Genomic DNA, 21,668 nt, shown 5'->3' with positions numbered 1-21,668 from the left:
TAAATATTATATATAATATACAGATTAGTGAAAGAAAGTTTATTAAGAAAGTAAAGGAATAAAGAAGGGTCACTCCATAGGCAGAGCAGCCATGATGTATATTTTTTAAAGTCCTTGAGAAGTTGCATACCATTAACTGGTATTCATTTGGATGGGTAGCTTGAATTAAAATTACTTGGGAGCTCCAGAAAAACCTTAAGCTAAAAAATTGGTTTGACATGGTCCCTGACTCCCAGTGTCTGTATTCTCTCAGCGGAATTTGTCGAAAGAGACAGCCTCCTTGCACCTCTTGTAGTCTTCTATACTTCTTGCTGGATGTGCCAAGATGGCAAGTCCCTGACCACTTTTTTATGTGGGCCATTTCTCAGAGTTGTCTATGCAGCCAGTACCTTAAAAGATGAGTGCTATGGCTTAGATATGATTTGTCTGTTCTCACCAAGGCTCATGTTGAAATTTGATCCCCAGTGTGGCGGTGTTGGGAGGTGAGGCCTAGTGGGAGGTGTTTGGGCTATGGGGGCAAATCCCTCATGAATGATTGGTGCTGTTCTCATGGCAGTGAGTGAATGAGTTCTGGCTGTCACAAGACTGGATTAATTCTCGCAGGAATTGATTAGTTCCTGCAAGAGTGGATTGTTTTAAAGTGAGGACACCCCTCAGGTTTCTCTCTCTTTACATGTGTCTGCTTCACCTTTGACCTTCTCTGCCATGTTGTAATGTAGCATGAAAGCCCTTGCAAGAAGCCAGTACCCTTGATCTTCCCAGCCTGCAGAACTATGAGCTAAATAAACCTCTTTTCTTTATAAATTATCCAGTCTTAGGTGTTCTTTTATAGCAACATAAAACTAACTAATATGATGAGATAATGTCCCCTCTCTGCCACAAAGAGTAGGCTTCCTAACTGCTTGCTACAAAACCAGTGGATTCTCCACATCCAGTGCTCCTCCTCTCTAATTCAACCCACTATCTGTGAAGTGTCATCTGGACTCATTGTGGGACTTGGGGATTAGAGGACCTGAGACAAAGATGCTGCTGCCCTACTGCTTGCTAACGAAGTAAGTAATGAAGTTCTTTGTCTCTGACCCAAACATCTTGTGTTTTTGCCAGCATCCCTTAAACAGTACAGATTAACATATTAACTTAGAGTAAAATAAAATTTAATATTCTTTGTATACCCTCATCTTGGGCCTGAGAGGATTCTCATAAATTATTTTTCAATGTGAATAAGTAGCTCAGTGAAAACCAAAAGACATAATTAAAAGGGACCATGAGTGAGAATCAACAGAAACAATTGGCAGCAGAAGCAGACTTCTGCACAAAGACTTCAAATACTAGAATTATCAGGCACAAATAATAAAATAATCACACTTACTATTTTTAAAGAAATAGAAGACAAGCTTAAAAATATTGATAAAAACTGGACATTGCATTAAAACTGACATAAAATTGAAGAATACCCAGGACATCTAGAAATACAAAGTGAAATAAATGAATAACAAATCACCTGCATAGTTTTAACAACCTGTCACACACAGCTACAAAAAATTCATGAAATGGATAATAACTCAGAAAAAGTCATCAATATTAAAGCTCAGAGAGACAGAGAGGTGGGAAATATGAGAGATTAAAATTTATGGAGGCTGAAAAGAGAAAAGGTCTGAAATCTACTTAACATTAGAAACTAATGTTATTAGTTTCTAGTTATTAGTTTCTAGTTAATGTATTAGAGGACAAAATTCATACAATCAACTCAATACATATAGGAAAAGCATTTGATGAATTTCAAAATCCATTCATCATAAAAACTAAAAATAGAAGAATGCCTTTAACGTGATAAAAGGTTTCTACAATAAGGTTTACCATGAATATCTTACTTGTGAAGTTTAAAATATTAATTTCTTTTTTCTTTCTTTCTTTTTTTGCTTAGAGACAGGGTTTTGCTATGTTGCCCAGGCTGTTCTCAAACTCCTGGGCTCAAGCAATTCTCCTGCCTCAGCCCTCCCAAGTAGGTGGGATTACAGGCATGCACCACTGCACCCAGCTCTTAACTGTGAAATGTTAAAAGCTTTTCCTCTGAGATTAGGAACAGACGAGGATGTATGAAACATGTCTTCTACTTAGCATTGTACTGGATAGTCTAGCCAGTGCTGTAAGGAAAAAGAGAGAGAAAGAGGGAGAAGGAAAGGAAGCAAGGAAAGAATAATGATTGGAAAGGAGAAATAAAAAGTCATTATTTGTAGTTATTACAATTTTGTATGAAAAAAGTCCTACATATGAGTTATTAGAATTAATGAGCATTTAAAATTATATTTCTATATACCAGTAACAAATATATAAATTTTAAAAATATCATTGCAGAAACCTAAAAATATGAAATATAAATGGTTAAATATAACAAAAAGTGAAGAAGGCCCTCTGTGGAGACAATTATAAACTTTAAGAATCAAATCATTAAAGTAAATAGATATATCACTAGACAAACAGATTGAGGCTCCCTTAGAGGTTCCTGGAATAGACTGGTGCATTCATAAACATAAGTATAGACACATAAGGCATTTTATATTAGCAGGAAAAGGATCAATCATTAAGTGGTGCTGGGACAGATGTCTAGCTATATAGAAGGAAATACAACTGGATTCATTTTCTAACATTTTACAGTACAACAGCAGTTCCAGAAGGACTAAACGTGCATATGTGAAAAGCAAAACTATACGATTTTAGGAAGATAATTTAGGAGAATATTTTCAGGACCTAATGGAAGAAAGGGTGATTTTTCTAAAACACAAAAAACATTGATCATGAAAGAAAAAATGGATAAATTTGACTTCATTACAGGAATTTATGTCCACCAAAAGACACCATTAAAAGAGGAAAGACATGAATGTGTGCACACAAGAGAGAGAAAATATTTGCTTTACATATAACTAAATTATTAGTGTCCAGAATAGTCAAAGGATTTTTACTTACATCAATGGGAAAAAGACAACCCAATAGAAAAATGGGAAAAAGATTTGAAGTCACTTCATAGAAAAGAAAATCCAAATGGCTAATGAAAAGATGAATTGACAGTGACATATAATCACACCATTTACTTTTGACCAGTTGTCAAAAGTCAGAAGTCTTGTAATACTAAGTGTTGGTGAGGATATGGGGTAATAGGATCTCTCATCCTGCTGGTGTGAATGCAAACTGAGAATCCAAATTGGGTTAACCTTGAAGACTGATTTGGTATCATATCGAGTTGGTGATGTGCACAGCCACATGCTCTGGGGCATATACCCTGAGCATGATCTTGCACAGGTCCACAGAGGTACATGCATAAAAGTGCCCTCACAGCATTGTTCCTAACAGCCCTGCACTCTAAACAACCCAGATGTCCTTCAATCATCTCATGGACACATGTCTTATAATATATTCTTACAGTAGGATATGTGGGCATGAAAATGAATGAGCCGCAGCTACATGAAACAACGTAGATGAATCTCCTATACATAATGTTTGATAAAGGAAGCAAGTCATAAAATAATACATGTGGTATTGTCCTGTTATGGAAAATTTAAAATCATAATAGCAAAACTTACCTATACTGTTTATAAGCAGTAACCTGTATTGTTTAGCATTGCTTATAAAAGTAGTAAAATGAAACAAAAAACATGAGATTATCACCAAAATTAGAAAAATATTTCCTCCTAGAAAGGGCAAGGGATTTGTAGTCACAAAGAGAGGTGCAAGAAGCTATCAGGAGGCTGGCAATCATCTCTTTCTTGCCTTGGGTTGTAATTTCTAGGCATTTGATTTTTTATTATTCTTGAAACTGTACATATTTTATGCATGGTTATATATGTATAAAATATTATAATTAAAAAAGCAAAGAAATAAGATCTGATCCCACCCTTAAGGAGTTAACAGTGGAGAATATAGACTTTTGAACTGACAATTTCAATGAAATGTAGTAAATGCTTTTTTTTTTTTTTGAGAAGGAGTCTAGCTCTGTTGCCCAGGCTGAAGTGCAGTGGTGCAATCTTGGATCACTGCAACTTCTGCCTCCCAGGTTCAAGTGATTCTCCTGCCTCAGCCTCCCGAGTAGCTGGGACTACAGGCATGTGCTGCCATGCCTGGCTAATTTTTGTATTTTCAGCAGAGTAGGGGTTTCACCATGTTGGCCAGGCTGGTCTTGAACTCCTGACCTCCAGTGATCTGCCTGCCTTGGCATCCCAAAGTGCTGGGATTACAGGCATGAGCCGCCATGCCCAGCCGGTAAATGCTTTTAAAATAATAAAAACTCGCATTTATGGACAATTTATTATACACTAGGTACTATTCTAAATGTCTTATATATCATCTCATTTAATTATTTAAAGAGGTCTGTGAGATAGACACTATTGTGCCCCCCCCCCCTTTTTTTAACCAGTAGGGAAAAGGAAGCATAGAAAGTTCACATGGAAAATAAGGGATGGAGCTGGGATTTGAGCCCAGGCCAGCATCCCCAACTACTGCATCACACTGTTTCTGAATTTTTGCTATGAGACCCCAAGGAATGATCAATGGAAGTTGTCAGATGGAGAAGGCCCCCAAGGGAAAGGAATAGCTTTGTGTCATGAAACAACCTGGCATGTTCAGAGAATTGTGGGAAAGTCAGTGTGGCAGAAGTAGAGAAGGGCAGATTGTGAAAGGAAATGACAAGAGACAAAACCACAATGGGGATTATTTTATTTCTAGGAAGTGTGGAAGGTGTACTGACATGAGGTTAGGAAGACCAGCTGGGAAGCTAGTGGGATGAATGATGTAAGAAATGGTGAAGACTTGAGTGAAAGCGGGAAAAGCAGGGAGGAAAAGATGAAGACATATTTGGGAGGCATTTCTAAACTCACATAATTTGATGATGAATATGCAGGAGGGAGCGGAGGAATGTATTAAGGTTTAGAAGCCTAATGGAAGGAGATTTTGCTAACCAATTCAGGAAATACCAGGGAGAGAGCAGTTTTAGAAGAGAAGGGAACACGTTTGGATATATTCCAGTGAGCTAGTCCTATCCCTATTAAGAAAAACAAAGTCCTATCCCTATATTAAGAAAAACAAAGTGAAGATGTATTCAAAGTTAATACCAATTACAACAGCAACAAGAGATTGCAGCTCTGCAGGACATTAAAGCAGAGAAGAGCAACTGGGGCCAGATGGTGGGTGGGGAGTTAATAGCCCATACTTAGGAATCAGAGCCAGGGAAGTGGATGAAATCACAAGGGCAGAGTGTGCAGCAGAGGACTTTAGGGAGTCCAGCATTGAGGCAGGCGGGTCATCAGGGAGGTACAAGCAGAACCAGGTGAGAGGGATGTTTTATAAGCCAAAGGACAGCAGGGGTCTGACGAGTAGGCATGGTCAGTGGCATTAGAGAGGACAGGCAGAAAGGACCAGGAGAGGCAATGTGCAGGTCCCTGGTGACTGCAAAGTGAGCTCAGAAAAGTTGGTTGCACCTGGTCATCATTGGCTGAGGAAACATGTAGGAGTTGAGGAGGGAAATACTCCCTTCTGATATATCTGTCAAGGGAGGAAATGCAAGGGGGCTAAAGGAGCAATGGGGTCAAGAGAAGGTTCTTGTCTTTGGTTGGAGGAGACTAAACTGAAAGGAAGAAGTCAAAGGAGAGGGAAAAACAAAGGAAAAAGAAGTGATGGGTTTCAGAGGAAGTGGGAAGAGGCACAATCCGATACAAAGATTGCAAAATGATATTTGGAGAGAAAGGGGCATGTGTCTTCAGAGAGGCAGGAAGAGAAGGCTGAATGCAGATGCAGGTCATGTTGGTAAGTGGACAGAGCAGGAAGTTGTGGGTCTTCCTCTTTGATGGTCTCTGTTCTCTGCAGGAGATGGCTGTTCATCTACAGAGAGAGAAGATGTTTGAGGTGGGAGAGAGGGTCAAGCAGTGATAGGTAAAAATAGTTTTAGGTGGCATTCAGGGATAAAATTAGATTGGGGAACATTCATATATAGGGCCAACAATCTCTACTAATGTGCAAAGGAGCAAAGAAGGCTGAAGTGTGAAGATGATGGTTTCTTATTTATTTGCATATCCTCTGCTGCACCAAGCAAACCTGTTGGTTGGACTCTCCAGACAATATTCTTTTGCCTTAAACTATTTGTCAGAGACAACCCATAGGAAGAAAATATTTGCTTATTATATATCTGATAAGGGTCTAGTATCCAGAATATATAAAGAGCTCTTACAACTCAATATTAAAAAAGTAATAGACTAATTCAAAAATGGGCAAAGAATTTGGATAAAGATTTCTCTAAAGAATATATGCAAATAGCCAATACGCACTTGAAAAGATGCTCAACATCATTAATCATTAGGGAATTGTAAATAAAAACCACAATCAGATACTACTTCCAGCCATTGGGCTGGCTATAATAAAAAAGGCAGACAGTAACAAGTAGTGGGGAGAATGTGGAGAATCAAAACCCTCATACATTGCTGGTGGGAATGGAAAAATGGGGCGGCCATCTTGGAAACCAGTTTGGCAGTTCCTCAAAATGTTACACATAGAGTTACCATATGACCCAGGAATTTCACTCTAGGTATATACCCAAGAGAATTCAAAACCTAAGTTCACACAAAATCTTGTTCATGAATGTTCAGAGCAGCATTATTCATAATAGCCAAGAAGAGGAAAATGAGCCATCAACTGATGAATAGATAAAATGTGGTTTATCCGTATAATGGTGCTACTCAGAGAGAAAAAAGGAATGAAGTGCTAATACATGCTACAACGCAGAAGAAGCTGGAAAACCTAATGCTAGGGGAAAGAAGTCAGACACAAAAGGCCACATATTGTTTGACTCCATTTATGGGAAATGTCCAGAACAGGCAAATCTATGGAGACAGAAGGTAGATGAGTGGTTGTCAGAGACTGGAGGGAGCAGGGAAGAGGGGGTGGCAGCTTCTGGGCACAGAGTTTCTTTTGGGAGTGATGAACGTATCCTGGAATTAAAGAATGATGATGGTTGCACAACCTTGCAAATATACTAAAAACCACCAAATTGTCTACTTTAAAAGGTTGAATTTTATGGCATTTGAATTATATCACAATTTTAAAATCTGTCAGATATTATTTGTTTTTTAAACAAAGAGATGCCTCTTTCAATTATGAAAAGATAGGGCAAGTAAGCACATTATTCTAGAAGCAGAAGGTAGCAAGACCTCTGTTTTTAGAGGGGCTTGGCAAGAGCTGTCATAGCCTTGGTGGACAGAGCCAGCCTGGCAGGGAAGATGATCCCACAGAGAGCCAAAGTCCTGAAAGGGAGAAGACAAATTCTCCCCTCTCTTCCCCCAATCCCAGGTTAAGGGGTCCTGTGGGGATGACTCAGAGTGATCAGGTGTGCATATTAGCAACTCAGGTAAAGGCCTCTCCACTGAACAGCTGGTCTTTTAAAGAAGCCATGGAACTTATGGTTTGCTCAAAATAAATAAAAGAAAAACAATCAATACATAAGCTATTCAAGGTATATAGGTAACGCCTATCTTTTATGAATTGGAGTGGATGTTTAAACTGTTACAACTCTACCTTTCCTCTTCCACTGTGTGACTCTTATTTTTCAGGCTAGGACGCCGGGTGGTCTTGTGGGCCACAAGCAGTAGCATGTTTTTGTTTGGAATAGCAGCAGCGTTTGCAGTTGATTATTACACCTTCATGGCTGCACGCTTTTTTCTTGCCATGGTGAGTTGTGTTTTTTACTTCTTTAATTCTGCTGCAGTATTTTCATAGGAAACCTTAACTCTCATCATTTTGCTCATTTAAGATCTAGTGAGCGAGATCAAGGACTCATCTTTGTCCACTCCACTGCAGAAGTCTGTCTACAGAATACCAATGCCTTATGTTTAGAATGGAACTCATTAAAGTGAAAAATTGTTGCTGGCTAGGCAGAAGTGTGTTTGCCTCTGTGTCGGGCATGTGGTCCACATGTCACAATTACTGAGGCATTATTTTCTTTCTGAGTAATTATATTGGTCTAGTCAGGGCCTGTTCACATGAGCAAACAGACAGTTAAGGTGTGTGGTTAAAGTCACTTGTATAATGTACAGGAAGAATGAAAACAGGAAGGCATTAGGTCCTTATGTTACCAGGAACGGCAGTTTAGTGGAAAGGGCATGAGTTTGAATACCACCTTTGTCATATATTGGCTTGTTAGTTGTATGATCAGTATCCTCTTTGAACCTTTGGTTGCAGTCTGTAAACTGTAGAAAAGAATCTGTGTTTATTATTATTCTCAGGATTCAGTGAGATTAAGTATAAACAACCGCAGTACAGCACCTGATTACAATGGTAACTTACTAGAAATGGACTAGCGAGCAAGGAGGCTGTTTCCATGCTCAGTGAGGCTTCCAGATAGATTTCCAACTATCAAGCAACATCAAGAATAATAGAGGGAAGTTTCCATCTGGAGGAGGAGCTTGTGATCTTGCTAAACGCAGAGCAGCAGGTTGGATGGTCTGAGGGTCCGGAGAGAAGCAAAGGGCTTCAATCTCTCTGCACCCCCTCAGAGAACAAGATGGGGTGTCAGTTTTGGAGTCTTTTTTGATGGATAGAAAGGGTTTCTAGCAAACCATACAGATGGCCAAGGATAAGGAAGATGCATAAAAATAAATCTAGGAGACTAGAAGGTGTTGTACCTCATTAAAAAGTAAATATATATATTTAGGAATGTAAAGAGTTTTAAATACAAGATAGCAACCAGTAGTTCCGTTTCCACTGAGGTCATAACTCTGTGACTGTAGAGTGAGATTTCAACAAGAGAAACCTTCTGGTGGGACTGAAGGTTCCACAAAGGCACAGGTACTAAGAAAGTATAAACATCATCTTTTGGAAGACTTAAGAGGATATTTCTGAAAATACCTGTTTCAGTCTTGCAAAATACCACGCGTTGGCTTCTATACCCAAGGAAACAAGGCCACACCCATAGAATACATCCGTGAAATGTGGCCTTAATTTTCTGTGACTGTTTCCTTTGATGTTCATGGGGAATGGATTTGTGGTGGAATTCTGTGGATGGGAGGTGCAGGCAGATTCATTTACTCAACACATTTATTGATCTGTCTACAGAGTGTAATGCTAAGTAAACCAGACCCAGCTGTCTCAGTAAGTCTAGTAGGAAAGGCAAGACGTTGATCAGCCATCTTCAAAAATAAGTAAAATGTTGACAGTGAGGGCATAACATCAGTGGGTCTGGAGCGTTCACCAGGGTCTGGAGGGTCAAGGGCTTTCTCATTGTGAGGGATGGGTGAGAGAAGAATATTCCAGCAAAGATAGAAGCGGATGAAAGGGCCCTGAGATGAGAAAGAAAAGCCGGAATGTCTGGAGAATAGAGAGGAGGAGAGACGCATTGATGAGGCTGAAGGGATCAAGGCGGTTAGGTGGGGCTTTGTAGGATTGTCAGGATTTTGCTCTATCTCCTAAAGGCAATGGCAATCCACAAAAGGGATTCCGGGAATTCTGGCTGCTATGAGGGGGTGGATTCCGAGAAGATGTGAGGAGTATTATCGGTGGAAGGGATGGGTGTGAGTGGATTCACAGAGTGTTTTGGAGTTAGTTGTATATGGATTTTCTGAATCCAATGACAGAGGAAGTTGTAGCTGACTCATGAGAAATAATTAGCATTGAAAAACCTGACAGGGACAAATATTACAGCTTAATTTAACTGGGAAATTTATAGTATTTGAAAGTTATCACAATCTTTGTTAATGTAACAGCAGCGCTTACCAAAAGCGACTTCTGGATTCTTGGATGTAGGGTCCCGATGATCTGAGTCTTGCCATTACAAAGTTGCACAGGGAAATAAAAGCTGTTGTCACAAAAATATTAAACTGATTATGAATACAGTAGTCCTCATCAAGCACCTCCCTGCCTCCTGCTAGTGTCAACCCTTTCTGACAGCCGGAATATCCTTGTAGGCTGGCCTCTTTGTGACTGTCCGATGCAAGGAGAAATTGCAGTTATTACAAGGGACACATGTTTACAAAAAGTCTTTAAAAGCAGTGAGGGAACAGGGGAACACTGCCTGAATCCTGCCCACAACCTTTGGCCAGTGGGGATCTGGCAGAGAGACCTGTTAACTTTTGAAGAAATTAACATCTGCAAGGATAATCACATAATGAGCCTTTGAAAGAGTATGATTCAAATATCTAATGATTAAGAGAAGCCTTTGGGGAGTGGTGCTCTCGAATAATTTTACAAAAGTTAATTTTACGATTTGTGTTGTAGAAGTCAAATATGAAAAAATTTTGTAGAAAAAATTCTTCTCCTCCTCCTCCCAAAAAGCCTATCAATGGACTCATTCTTTGTTTATTCCAAGAATGGTCACATATTATATTCTAATCACATATTGTAATCTAATTTTTATTAAAGATAGGCATATTTCCAAAATAAAGTTTTTCCCCAGTTTTCCTTCTTGTGGTAAAGTACATATAACACAAAATTTACCATCCTAACCATTTTTAAGTGTACAGTTGAGTGATATTAAGTGCATTCATACTGTGGTGCAATTATCACCACTGTGCATCTTCAGAACTCGTTTTCATCTTGCAAAACTGAAACTCCGTCCATTGAATAATAACTCTCTGTTCCCTGTCTCCCTAGCCCCTGACAACCACCATTCTACATCCTGTCTCTATGAGTTTGGCCACTCTAGGTACCTCATGAAAGCGGAATCATATGATAGTTGTCTTTTTGTGACTGGCTTATTTCCCTTAGCATACTATTCATTGTATGCATAGACTACATTTTTCTTATCTATTCATCTATGGACGGACACTTGGGGGGTTGCTTCCATGCTTTAGCTGTTGTGAATAATGCTATGAGCAGGCATGTGCAAACATCTCTTCCAGACCCCACTTTCAATTCCTTTGGGTATATACTCAAAGGTGGAATTGCTGGATCATGCTGTAATTGTTTTTTGAGGAATCGTCATACTGTTTTTCCTAGAGGCTGTACCATTATACATTTCTCTCACACATTACACATGGGTTCCAGTTTCTCTACATTCCCACCAAAACTTGTTATTTTTTTTTTAATTAGCCACCCTAACGTGTATGAGGGGGTATCTCTTTGTAGCATTGAATTGCATTTCTCAATGATTGGTAAAAATTTGTATTTCTTCTGTTTGAAATGTCTGTTCAAAGCCTTTGCCCATTTTTGAATTGGATTGTCTGTGTTTTTGCTGTTGTTGGGTTTTAGGAGTTCTCCATAAAATCCCTTATCAGATATTTGATTTGCAAATATTTTATCCAGTTCTGCAGGTTGCCTTTTCCCTCCATTGATAGTGTTCTTTGATGCACAGTTTTAATTTTCATGAAGTCTAATTTGTCTACTTTTCTTTGCCTGTCAAAATAGAATTTTAATTAAATCAGTTTTTCTTACCACTAGTTAGCGTAAATTTTTTTGTCTCCATTTAGCAGTTAGGATTTAACAATAAGGACCTCCTGGATACAGATAACTTGATGTATGCATTTACAAGGACTGGAGAAATACATCCACAGTATAATGAAATATTTAGATGACACAAAAGACAATGTCTAACATTTATATCATAAATAATCTCTCAAGTTTTGCCATTTGGGGTGGGGAGGATGAGGGAAGATGAAAGGACCTATAAGAAAAAAAGATAGATCGGATTGAATGTCATTTTATACATCTGATAGGGGTTTCAGAAAGCAAGTCTTTGTCATTTTCTTTTTTGCCTACATGTGATTTGCAATGGGGTCAGACTCCTCAATAGTTATAAATGTGACCTTGAATATAGACCCCTATTATTTGTTTTTCAGGTTGCAAGTGGCTATCTCGTGGTGGGGTTTGTCTATGTGATGGAATTCATTGGCATGAAGTCTCGGACATGGGCATCTGTCCATTTGCATTCCTTTTTTGCAGTTGGAACCCTGCTGGTGGCTTTGACAGGATACTTGGTCAGGACCTGGTGGCTTTACCAGGTGATCCTCTCCACAGTGACTGTCCCCTTTATCCTGTGCTGTTGGGTGCTCCCAGAGACACCTTTTTGGCTTCTCTCAGAGGGACGATATGAAGAAGCACAAAAAATAGTTGACATCATGGCCAAGTGGAACAGGGCAAGCTCCTGTAAACTGTCAGAACTTTTATCACTGGACCTACCAGGTCGTGTTAGTAATAGCCCCACTGAAGTTCAGAAGCACAACCTATCATATCTGTTTTATAACTGGAGCATTACGAAAAGGACACTTACCGTTTGGCTAATCTGGTTCACGGGAAGTTTGGGATTCTACTCCTTTTCCTTGAATTCTGTTAATTTAGGAGGCAATGAATACTTAAACCTCTTCCTCCTGGGTAAGTAGTTACAGTATATTTAAATTTGGCAGTGAAGTGAGATTTCTACCATTTGTGTGTGTGTGTCTGTTTCTGTGTGAATTTGAGAAAAAGAGTATGTTTTTAATAGGCCCTTTAAAACCAGGAACAATACTGCCAACCATATTATTATGATATCTCTCAGCGTTATGTTGTAACACATGTACATATGAGGGGACTTCAACCAGTTCATGGAAAAATGGAATTAAAAGACAAAAATTTAAAACATAAACTTTCTCAACATGATTGCCATCAAGGTCAAGACACTTTTGTATGACATCAGCCATTTATTCCATCCTTAAAGAACTGAGGGTCCTGAGAATGTACCCATGTCAATGCAGTCTTATTTACACTATTAACTGAAGAAAAATGGGTGCCGCGTACAGACTTTTTAAGATTAGGAAACAGAAAGAAGTCAGAATGAGCCACCATGAGAACTGTTAAGGTGGCTGCCTAGTGATTTCCCATCAAAACTCTTGCAAAATTGCCCTTGTTTGATGAGAGGAATGAGCATGCCCATTGTCATGGAGGAGAAGGACTCTCTGGTGATGTTTCCCAGGCATTTTTCTACAAAAGCTTTGGTTAACTCTCTCAAAACACTCTCGTCATAAGCAGATATTTTCATTCTTTGGCCCTCCAGAAAGCTAACATGCAAAATGCCTTGAGCATCCCAAACAAACGTTGCCATGACCTTTGCTCTCGACTGGTCCACTTTTGCTTTGACAGGGCCATGGCCCCCCTTGGTAACCATTGCTTTGATTGGGCTTTGTCTTCAGGATCACACTCGTAAAACCGTGTTTCATCTCCTGTTACAATTCTCCAAAGAAATCCTTCAGGACCTTGATCCCACTTGTTTAAAATTTCCGTGGGAAGTTCTGCCCTTCTCTGCAGCTGATCTGGGCACAACTGTTTTGGCACCCATTGAGTGGAAAGTTTGCTCAACTTTAATTTTTCAGTCAGAATTCTGTAAGCCAGACTAATTGAGATATCTATGGTATTGGCTATTGCTTGTGCTGTTAATCTCAGTCTTTGTCAATTAGGGCATAAACAAGATGTATTTTTTTCCTCGATGTGGATGCTCTGCCACTGTGGTCTTCATCTTCAATATCGTCTCGTCGTTTCTTAAACTAAGTTATCCATTTGTAAACTGCTGATTTATTTGGGGCTTTGTGCCCATAAACTTTTCATAAAGCATCAATGATTTCACCATTCTACCACCCAAGCTTCACCATAAATTTGATGTTTGTTCTTGCTTCAATTTTAGCAGAATTCATGTTGCTCTAGTGGGAGCTCTTTTCAAACTGATATCTTATTCTTCTTAGTGCCTCAAACTAGCTCCTCTTCAGACACGTTCTAAGAAGTTAGTGCAAATTTCTTTTAGTGCAGAAAAAATCTGAAAACACGTGCATAGTTTTTTCATAATATGCACTTTCCATTAACTTTTTTTTTTGGAAACGGAGTCTTGCTCTGTTGCCCAGGTTGGAGTGCAGTGGTGTGATCTCAGCTCACTGCAATATCTGCCTCCTGGGTTCAAGCGATTCTCCTGTTTCAGCCTCCTGAATAAATTATATTACAGGCACATGCCACCATGCCCAACTAATTTTTGTATTTTAGTAGAGATGGGGTTTCACCATGTTGGCCAGGCTGGTCTCGAACTCCTGACCTCAGGTGAGCCACCCGCCTTGGCCTCCTAGAGTGCTGGGATTACAGGCATGAGCCACAGCACCCCGCCGTCCATGACCTTTTTAAAAACTCCTTGTATTTTCCATTTGAAAAAAATGCATCAGAAGAATTTAGTCTCTCCCTTTCTGCCTTCTCTCCTTGCTCACCTTCTTCACACCCATCCCCAGCCCAGAGCTCCTCCCAGGGGTAACTTCTATAATGTTTGGGTTGTGCCCTTTCAGATCTATTCCTATGCATTTGTGCCAGACATTGTGGCATGTGCCTGTAGTCCCAGCTACTCGGGAGGCTGAGGAGGGAGGATTACTTGAGCCCAGGAGTTCTGGGCTGCAGTACTCTATGCTGATCAGGTGTCCACACTAAGTTCAGTATCAGTATGGTGACCTCCTGAGAGCAGGGAACCACCAGGTTGCCTAAGGAGGGGTGAACCGGCCCTGGTCGAAAATGGAGCAGGTCAAAATTCCTGTGCTGATCAGATCTGTTTCTACGCATTTTCATATATTTGTGCATATTAATGTTTTATATTTTAACATAAATGAGATCACTCACTATATATTGTTCTTTGTAAGTTGCTTCCCTTTTAAAATTTAATATGCCTTGGCTATCTGGCATCTCTCAACCTTCAAGTGTCCTTAATTTATAAATTTTAGTTGGTAAAATAACTTTTAAATACATGCAACTATAATTTATGTTGTTGTACTTCTTTCATTTTAATGGCAGGTTAAATCACTTTAGATAGCTTGAGATGTGGCTCCTAGTGTAAACCAAATTTAAACTAAAACGTGAGAGAAATATTAGAAACCTTTTTTTATCCATCTAGTCTTAACTCCTGCTTATTTCTGTGTAGGCTGCCTGTATTTTATATTATCCTCAAAACATCTTGCTTCTAAATTTTTGTACGTAGACATCGTGCCATCTCATTAAAGTGCTCTGACGGCACATCTGGTTATTTTTTCTGATTTCCTCAGCAGACACATCTGTTTTTGTTTATTATAGCTCAGCAGGAATTATGAGAGAAGTCGTTTTAAGAAAAAAAGATTTACTCTTTTTTTTGAAGCAAACTAACAAGTTTATAGAAAGAGCCTGTCTTGACTTCAAACTCATTCTCTATGACAATTTGAGATGGTGCAGTATCCCTAGAACAGAGTGGCCAATGGTAGGTGGGGTGGAGTGTGGATGCAGAAGCTTAGGAAGGCTAGAAGTTTAGATCTTCATGACATAGTTTTTTACTTTTGCCAAAGACATAAATTGTCAAAAAACTGGGCAATCTCATAAATACAAAAATGTTTCCAAAGACAAACACACATGGTTTTATATTATCTACCGTTTTGGATTTTTCACTAGTACTCTTGCAGATGGGTGCTTCTGTTCAATAATTCTCGGCTGTGAAATTTTTGAACAAGTTTTTATCTCCTGAGACAGTTTGGGGCTGGTGGGAATTTGGGCTCTGGCTTTGTGCCATTTGCAGGTGCCAGGCGGATTATGAGCATTAGAGCATTTCACAGGAAACACTCATCTTTACTGTAGTGAGTTTAAAAGTGGCGGGGCTGGCTGCCTCGCAGCAATTCTTAGAGAGTTTCTAAAGGCCCCGGAAGTGAGGAGAGGGCTGCTCATGCCTTTTAGGTAGTGGGTTAGAAGACGGGGGTCCCCTTTTGCAGTCGGGTGCCTAGACTTATAGAGGGCTGCTTGCTCAATGACAGGTGTAGTGGAAATTCCCGCCTACACCTTTGTGTGCATCGCCATGGACAAGGTCGGGAGGAGAACAGTCCTGGCCTGCTCTCTTTTCTGCAGTGCACTGGCCTGTGGTGTCGTTATGGTGATCCCCCAGGTGAGTTATCTTATGTTTTATTTAGGGAATTGTTAGTTATACTGTGACAGTTTGATGGGAAGAATTTAGCTTATTACAGTTAAGTATGAAGGTCAATTCAGAGTATGATTTGGACAGAGTATATAATATTTAAAAATCTGTTTTCTTTAAAACATTCTTTTTCTGTTATATAAGTAATGTATGTTCATTTTAGAAAATTTAAAGAGAAAAATGTAAAAAAAAAAAAAAAGCCTAACCTGGGTGCAATGACTCACACTTATAATCCCAGCAACTCAAGAGGCTGAGGGTAGGAGGATGGCTTGAGTTCAGGAGTTCAAGGCTGCAGTGAGCTCTGATCACTGCCACTGTACTCCAGCCTAGATGACAGAGTGAGAACTCATCTCAAAAAATAAAAAATTAAAAGTTCATAATCCTAATTCCCAGAGATGACCAGTGTTGTATTTTGTAAACGCAATAATCTTGTGTGAGAAAAGTCAATCACACCTTCCAGCATCATCATACTGAACATTCACTCATTTATTCATTCAGCAAACATTTATCCACCATCTTTTATGTGCCAGGTGCTGAGAACACACAGTGCATCAAGTTTCCGTAAGTGTAACGAGAGGGCATATGGCACCCGTGTGTACTCTTTTGTCTAGGGTGGTCGGGGATGGTGTGCCTCTCAGAGGAGGTGACATGTAATCAGAAACCTGAATGAGGGAGGCAGCCATGGAGACATCTGAAGGATATGAGTCAGATATTCAAGACTGGTAGAGTTTCAGTACACTGTTTTTCATTGCAGGAGATTAGTAGTTTCCAATGCCTGGTATGCATAAACACCCCAAGGAGCTTGTTTTTAAAAACAGTTTCTTAGTGAGAAACACTACCCAGAAATTCCTGAAATGACTTTCACATTCCCATATTTCGGCAAACTGCATCCCCTCAAAATACCTCTTGCATCCAGAAGTGCTTCCCCTCTTCCCAAAAAAGATGTTTTCAGATCTGTATTTTAATTCTTGATTTGCAAAATGTCACTATAACAGTACTTAAAATATTTTATTTAATGTTTTCCTGTGATTATATAATCATTAAGCAATAGTATATCAACATTTAGAGCAAAGCATTTTAAGTTTTGCATATCGTTTGAAATTTAATTTAAGCTAACAAGTTTCTTCCTTTTATAGTAGCACTTTACTTAATGATTAGGGTCGGTGAGCCAAATATTTTATGTAATGAAATTTCCAGGTGATTGATACACAACTAATTGAATGCAATAAAACTACTCAGGACAAGGAGGTCTCTGCCAATTTGAGAGAACTTCATCCACACCTTTAAAAAAGTAGTTTGCAGTGATGGTAGTTGAGTAGATCGCAGCTGCCTTTAAGTTGGTGAAGAGTTGGGGAACACCAGAACCTTTGAGTTCTACACTAATAGGGAAGATGAGAAAGAGGCTGATGGAGATTTCTAGAAATAGAGCATTAACCCACAACGATAAATCTCTCCCCTCCAATAAGTTTTTCCCCAAGTGATAATGTCAACACAATACAAATACTAATTTAATTAACAATTGTTAATTAATTTAATTTACAATTGTAATTAAGGTGACATTAGCTCTTTAATAGAGGCATCCCAGAATCTCAGTGACTTAACATAAACGATGTTTGTTACCTGCTCATAGAAAGTTCCATGTATTTGTACCTAGTTGGCCAAAGTGGGAGTGGTGAGTGGGTGTTTGGGTCCATGGAGTCATTCAGGGATGCAGGCTGACAGAGGCACTGCTGTCCTTAACACATCAGCCCCAAGGCCACCCTGGGTCTCAGCATCCAGCTGGCAGATGGGGGAGGAGGGAGATTTTGAAATATAGGGTGTCTTTGTTAGTTACCTTTGGAAGTGGAACACATTAGGGAGAATAAAAACCGAGGTGGAGGTAAAGGTTTTGCCATTGAGGAATGTATCAGCTGCAAACAAACAAACAAATGAACAAAACAGTCTGTACTAATAGTTACCACTTTCAAATATTTTCTGAAGATAATTTATAAGCCAGGGATTACTGCCACAAAGGGCACAATTTGTTTTGTTTGTTTTTTTTAAGAAAAGTAAATAGATTAAATAGAGACAAGATCTCACTCTGTCACCCAAGCTGAAGTGCAGTGGTGTGATTATAGCTCTCCGTAATCTCGAACTCCTGGGCTCAAATGATCCTCCTGCCTTAGCTTCTCCAGTAGCTGGGACCACAGGCATGTACCATCACACACAGCTAATTTTTTTGTTTTTCTGTAGAAATGGGGTCTTGCTATGGCACTCTTGGCCTCAAGTGATTCTCCTGCCTCAGCCCCCTAAAGTGCTGGGATTACAGGTGTGAGCCATTAGGCCCGGCTCACAATTTGTTTGTATGGCTCCTTGATTCATTCTGCTGGATCAGTCCCAGAAGGAGTAGGGAAATTCTTGGTGCCACCAGCACTATCAGGGCGTGTCTCCTTCCAAAACAGTCTTCCCAACTGGCTTTCATCACAGTTCAAACCCTCCAAAGTGGATGGGGAGAAGAGACACACTGAAACTTTCCTCCACATTTCGTAAAGATGGAAAGCTTTCTCAGACTGTGAGTAGAGTTTAATACATTCAAACAGAAAAATAAGGCTCTTCATTGTTCTGAAGAAATACGGAAGGAATTAGAATGTTTTAAGTAATGATTTAAAAGATTTTCTATTCTCCTTTAAAAATACCACTTGTGATGATCTATTCTGCTAAATTTTTTTCAGAAACATTATATTTTGGGTGTGGTGACAGCTATGGTTGGAAAATTTGCCATCGGGGCAGCATTTGGCCTCATTTATCTTTATACAGCTGAGCTGTATCCAACCATTGTAAGGTAAGGATGAATTGTTTTCTGGTTGTTTTCCTGTTATCTTTCACTTGTGTGTCATTTCATTGTATTTGGCCTTTACATGTAAATGCTTCTTTTTCATAGAAGTTACCTGGATCTCTGAGATGGGAAAATGACATGCTGATACTCATTTTGAGTCTGAGGCTTTGTACCATATTAGTGAGGATATTAGACGAATTATTTTGAAATAACACTCTATTATTCCAAAAACATTTTAAGTTTCAAGTACCATAGACTTCCACTGAGTCTCTGTATTGACTCAAAGGTAATTTCTCAGGATGTGTCTCTCGATGTTCTGATGCCAATTGTGTTAGTCTGAGTGGGCTGCTGTAACAAAATACCACAGGCTGGGTGGCTTAAACAATAGAAATTTATTTTCTCACAGTACTGGAGGCTGGAAGTCCAAGAACAAGGTGTCGGCAGGTTTGGATTCTCCTGAGGCCTCGCTCTGTGGTCTTCAGGTGGTGCCCTCTTGCTATGTCCTCAAGGGGTCTTACCTCTGTGTGCACCGCTGATGTCCCTCCCTCTTCATATAAGACACCAGCCATATTGGATTACGGCCCCACCCTAACAGCCTCATTTTAACTTAATCACCTCTTTAAAGACCTTATCTACAAATACCATTACATCATAAAGTACTAGGGATTCAGACTTCAACACTTGAACTTTGGGAGGCACAACTCAGCCCATAACATCAGTAATCATTGGCTCCCTGAGATTACCTTATCTGGAGGTTCTCAAAGCTGGCAGCTCATCAGAGTCATTGAGGCATTTCATAAAAAATATCAGTCTTGGGTCCTTACACCAGACCTGCTGGATCAATCCAAGAATGACACTGGGGATTTTTTTTTTCTTTTTTCGAGATGGAGTCTCATTCTGTTGCCCAGGCTGGAGTGCAGTGGTGTGATCTTGGTTCACTGCAAGCTCTGCCTCCTGGGTTCAAGCAATTCTCTTGCCTCAGCCTCCAGAGTAGCTGGGATTACACGTGCATGCCACTACACCCGGCTAATTTTTGTATTTTTAGTAGAGACGGGGTTTCACCATGTTTGTCAGGCTGGTCTTGAACTCCTGACCTCGTGATCCGCCAGCCTTGGCCTCCCAAAGTGTTGGGATTACAGGTATGAGCCACCACGCCTAGCCGAGACTCGGGATTTTTAACAAGTCTGCAGGTGACTCTGAGTTGCCACCCTGCCCACCCCACCCACCCCCCCGACACCCTTTGGGAATGTCTGATGTGATTCCCACTGATCTGGGAACCTCAGGGACTTCCAAGCTTTTACAAACACATTTTACTTGGAAACTCTTTATGTGGTGAAGAGGACAGAGGTCCTTTGTGGAAGCTCTGTTGAGTACCTGGAATCCCCCCAGTGCTCCTGCCTTCTTGCTCCAGGGGGCTGCAGCAGAACTTCCAGGCTTTAACAGTACATCCTTTGTAAACCACACTTCTTGTTGCAGCCCTCATGTCCAGATAAGACAGCTGAGACCAGGGAGATCAAGTACCTGGTGCAAGACACACAGCTGGGACCCCAGCTATAAAGGGAAGGGATCTTTTCTCTGATTCTCCATTGGATTTTATTTTATTTTTTTTTGAGACAGAGTCTCACTCTTTTGCCCAGGCTGGAGTGAAATGGTGTGATCTTGGCTCACTGCAACCTTACCTCCCAGGTTCAAGCGATTCTCCTGCCTCAGCCTCCTGAGTAGCTGGGATTGCAGGTGTGCACCACCACGCCCGGCTAATTTTTGTATTTTAGTAGAGACAGGGTTTCACCATGTTGGCCAGGCTGGTCTCAAACTCCTGACCTCAAGTGATCCACCCTCCTTGGCCTCCCAAAGCGCTAGGATTACAGGTGTGAGCCACTGTGCCCGGCCCGTCAGACTTTTTGACTCTTTTTTTTGCAAAATGATCCTGTATTTTAAAGTGTAAATAGTGATTAGGGTCACACTGCTGCCAAGAGACACTTGTCCCACAGATCTCCCTCTGGGAAATTCCGTAACAGTTTCCTATCTGCAGTCCTCCCTTAAATCCTCCAAGTGGCATTTTCCTAACACCTGCTTTATCAATGGAAGTTTTCATTTTCTAAGGGAAAAAATTTGTTAGTGAGCTTGGATAATTTCTTAGCCTATTAAAGACCCAATCTTAATGGCAACAAATAAACAAACAAGATATTAAGGTTTTTCACAGGAAACTTATTTAAAAATCCAACTGCTTAGCTAGTGGGTTCATCCCTTTTAGGAGTATATTATTTGTCATGTGTTACAAGTGTGAAAGGCAAGTGACTTTCTATAGAGATAAGTCCATATAACACCAGCCCAGAGATGCCTCCTCCTTGTCTCCACAAGCAGGAGGGATGTAGGACCTAGAAAATCCATTAGTCAAGAGATAGCATAAATCCTTCCCTAGGAACTTTCCATGCCCACACACCTGCCTGCTGAAATGCTAGGGCAGGCAGCCCTGTGGACCAGGATGGGTAAGTACATTTGTGTTGACTGTAGATAGATTAATGGATATCTAGATGGATGGATGGATGGAGGGAGGGATGGAAGAATGGATAGATAGAGTAGGTACACATGTATATCTAAGAAACAAGTTTATCAGACTAATATGTGACCGGGGGTATAGAATAGCAGAGGAATAACTCCCTATGTAATTGTCTATTAGCCCAGTTGTCTGAGAGTAGAGTTTTTCTTCTTCCTCCATACTTCCCCTCTAGGTCACCCAGAGTGCTATTACTAGACCACTCTCGCAGTCTAATAATAAATACATCTTCTGTCCATTTTACAGGTTGTGGAACTGGAATTCACACAAGATTAGGGTCGTGGCCAAAGGCACCTGGCTAGTCAGTGACCCATCAGAACTCAAATCCACATCTTTTGGCCCTATCTGTCACCCAGTGAAATACATGAGAATTTTTATGGGAGACAGTGCTTAACATTAGC

The 21,668-nt window shown here is 40.1% G+C and overlaps 1 protein-coding gene across 16 annotated transcripts in view; it reads left to right on the top strand.

The window, feature by feature from the left end:
• Positions 1-21,668, top strand: part of SLC22A16 (solute carrier family 22 member 16) — a 73,254-nt gene that overhangs the window by 43,366 nt on the left and 8,220 nt on the right. For all 16 annotated transcript variants that reach the window (XR_010158139.1, XR_010158140.1, XR_010158142.1 and 13 more), the window contains 4 exons: positions 7,590-7,707; positions 11,808-12,339; positions 15,738-15,865; positions 18,607-18,716. Coding sequence is in view for 12 of the 16 variants with exons in the window: in XM_016956148.3 (XP_016811637.1) it covers positions 7,590-7,707; positions 11,808-12,339; positions 15,738-15,865; positions 18,607-18,716 (888 nt within the window). In the remaining 4 variants the exon portion in view is untranslated. The remainder of the gene's footprint in view (positions 1-7,589; positions 7,708-11,807; positions 12,340-15,737; positions 15,866-18,606; positions 18,717-21,668) is intronic.

The sequence above is a fragment of the Pan troglodytes genome, chromosome 5 (assembly GCF_028858775.2).
Source record: "Pan troglodytes isolate AG18354 chromosome 5, NHGRI_mPanTro3-v2.0_pri, whole genome shotgun sequence".
Lineage (NCBI taxonomy): Eukaryota > Metazoa > Chordata > Mammalia > Primates > Hominidae > Pan > Pan troglodytes.
This window is presented reverse-complemented; position numbering and strand designations above follow the sequence as displayed.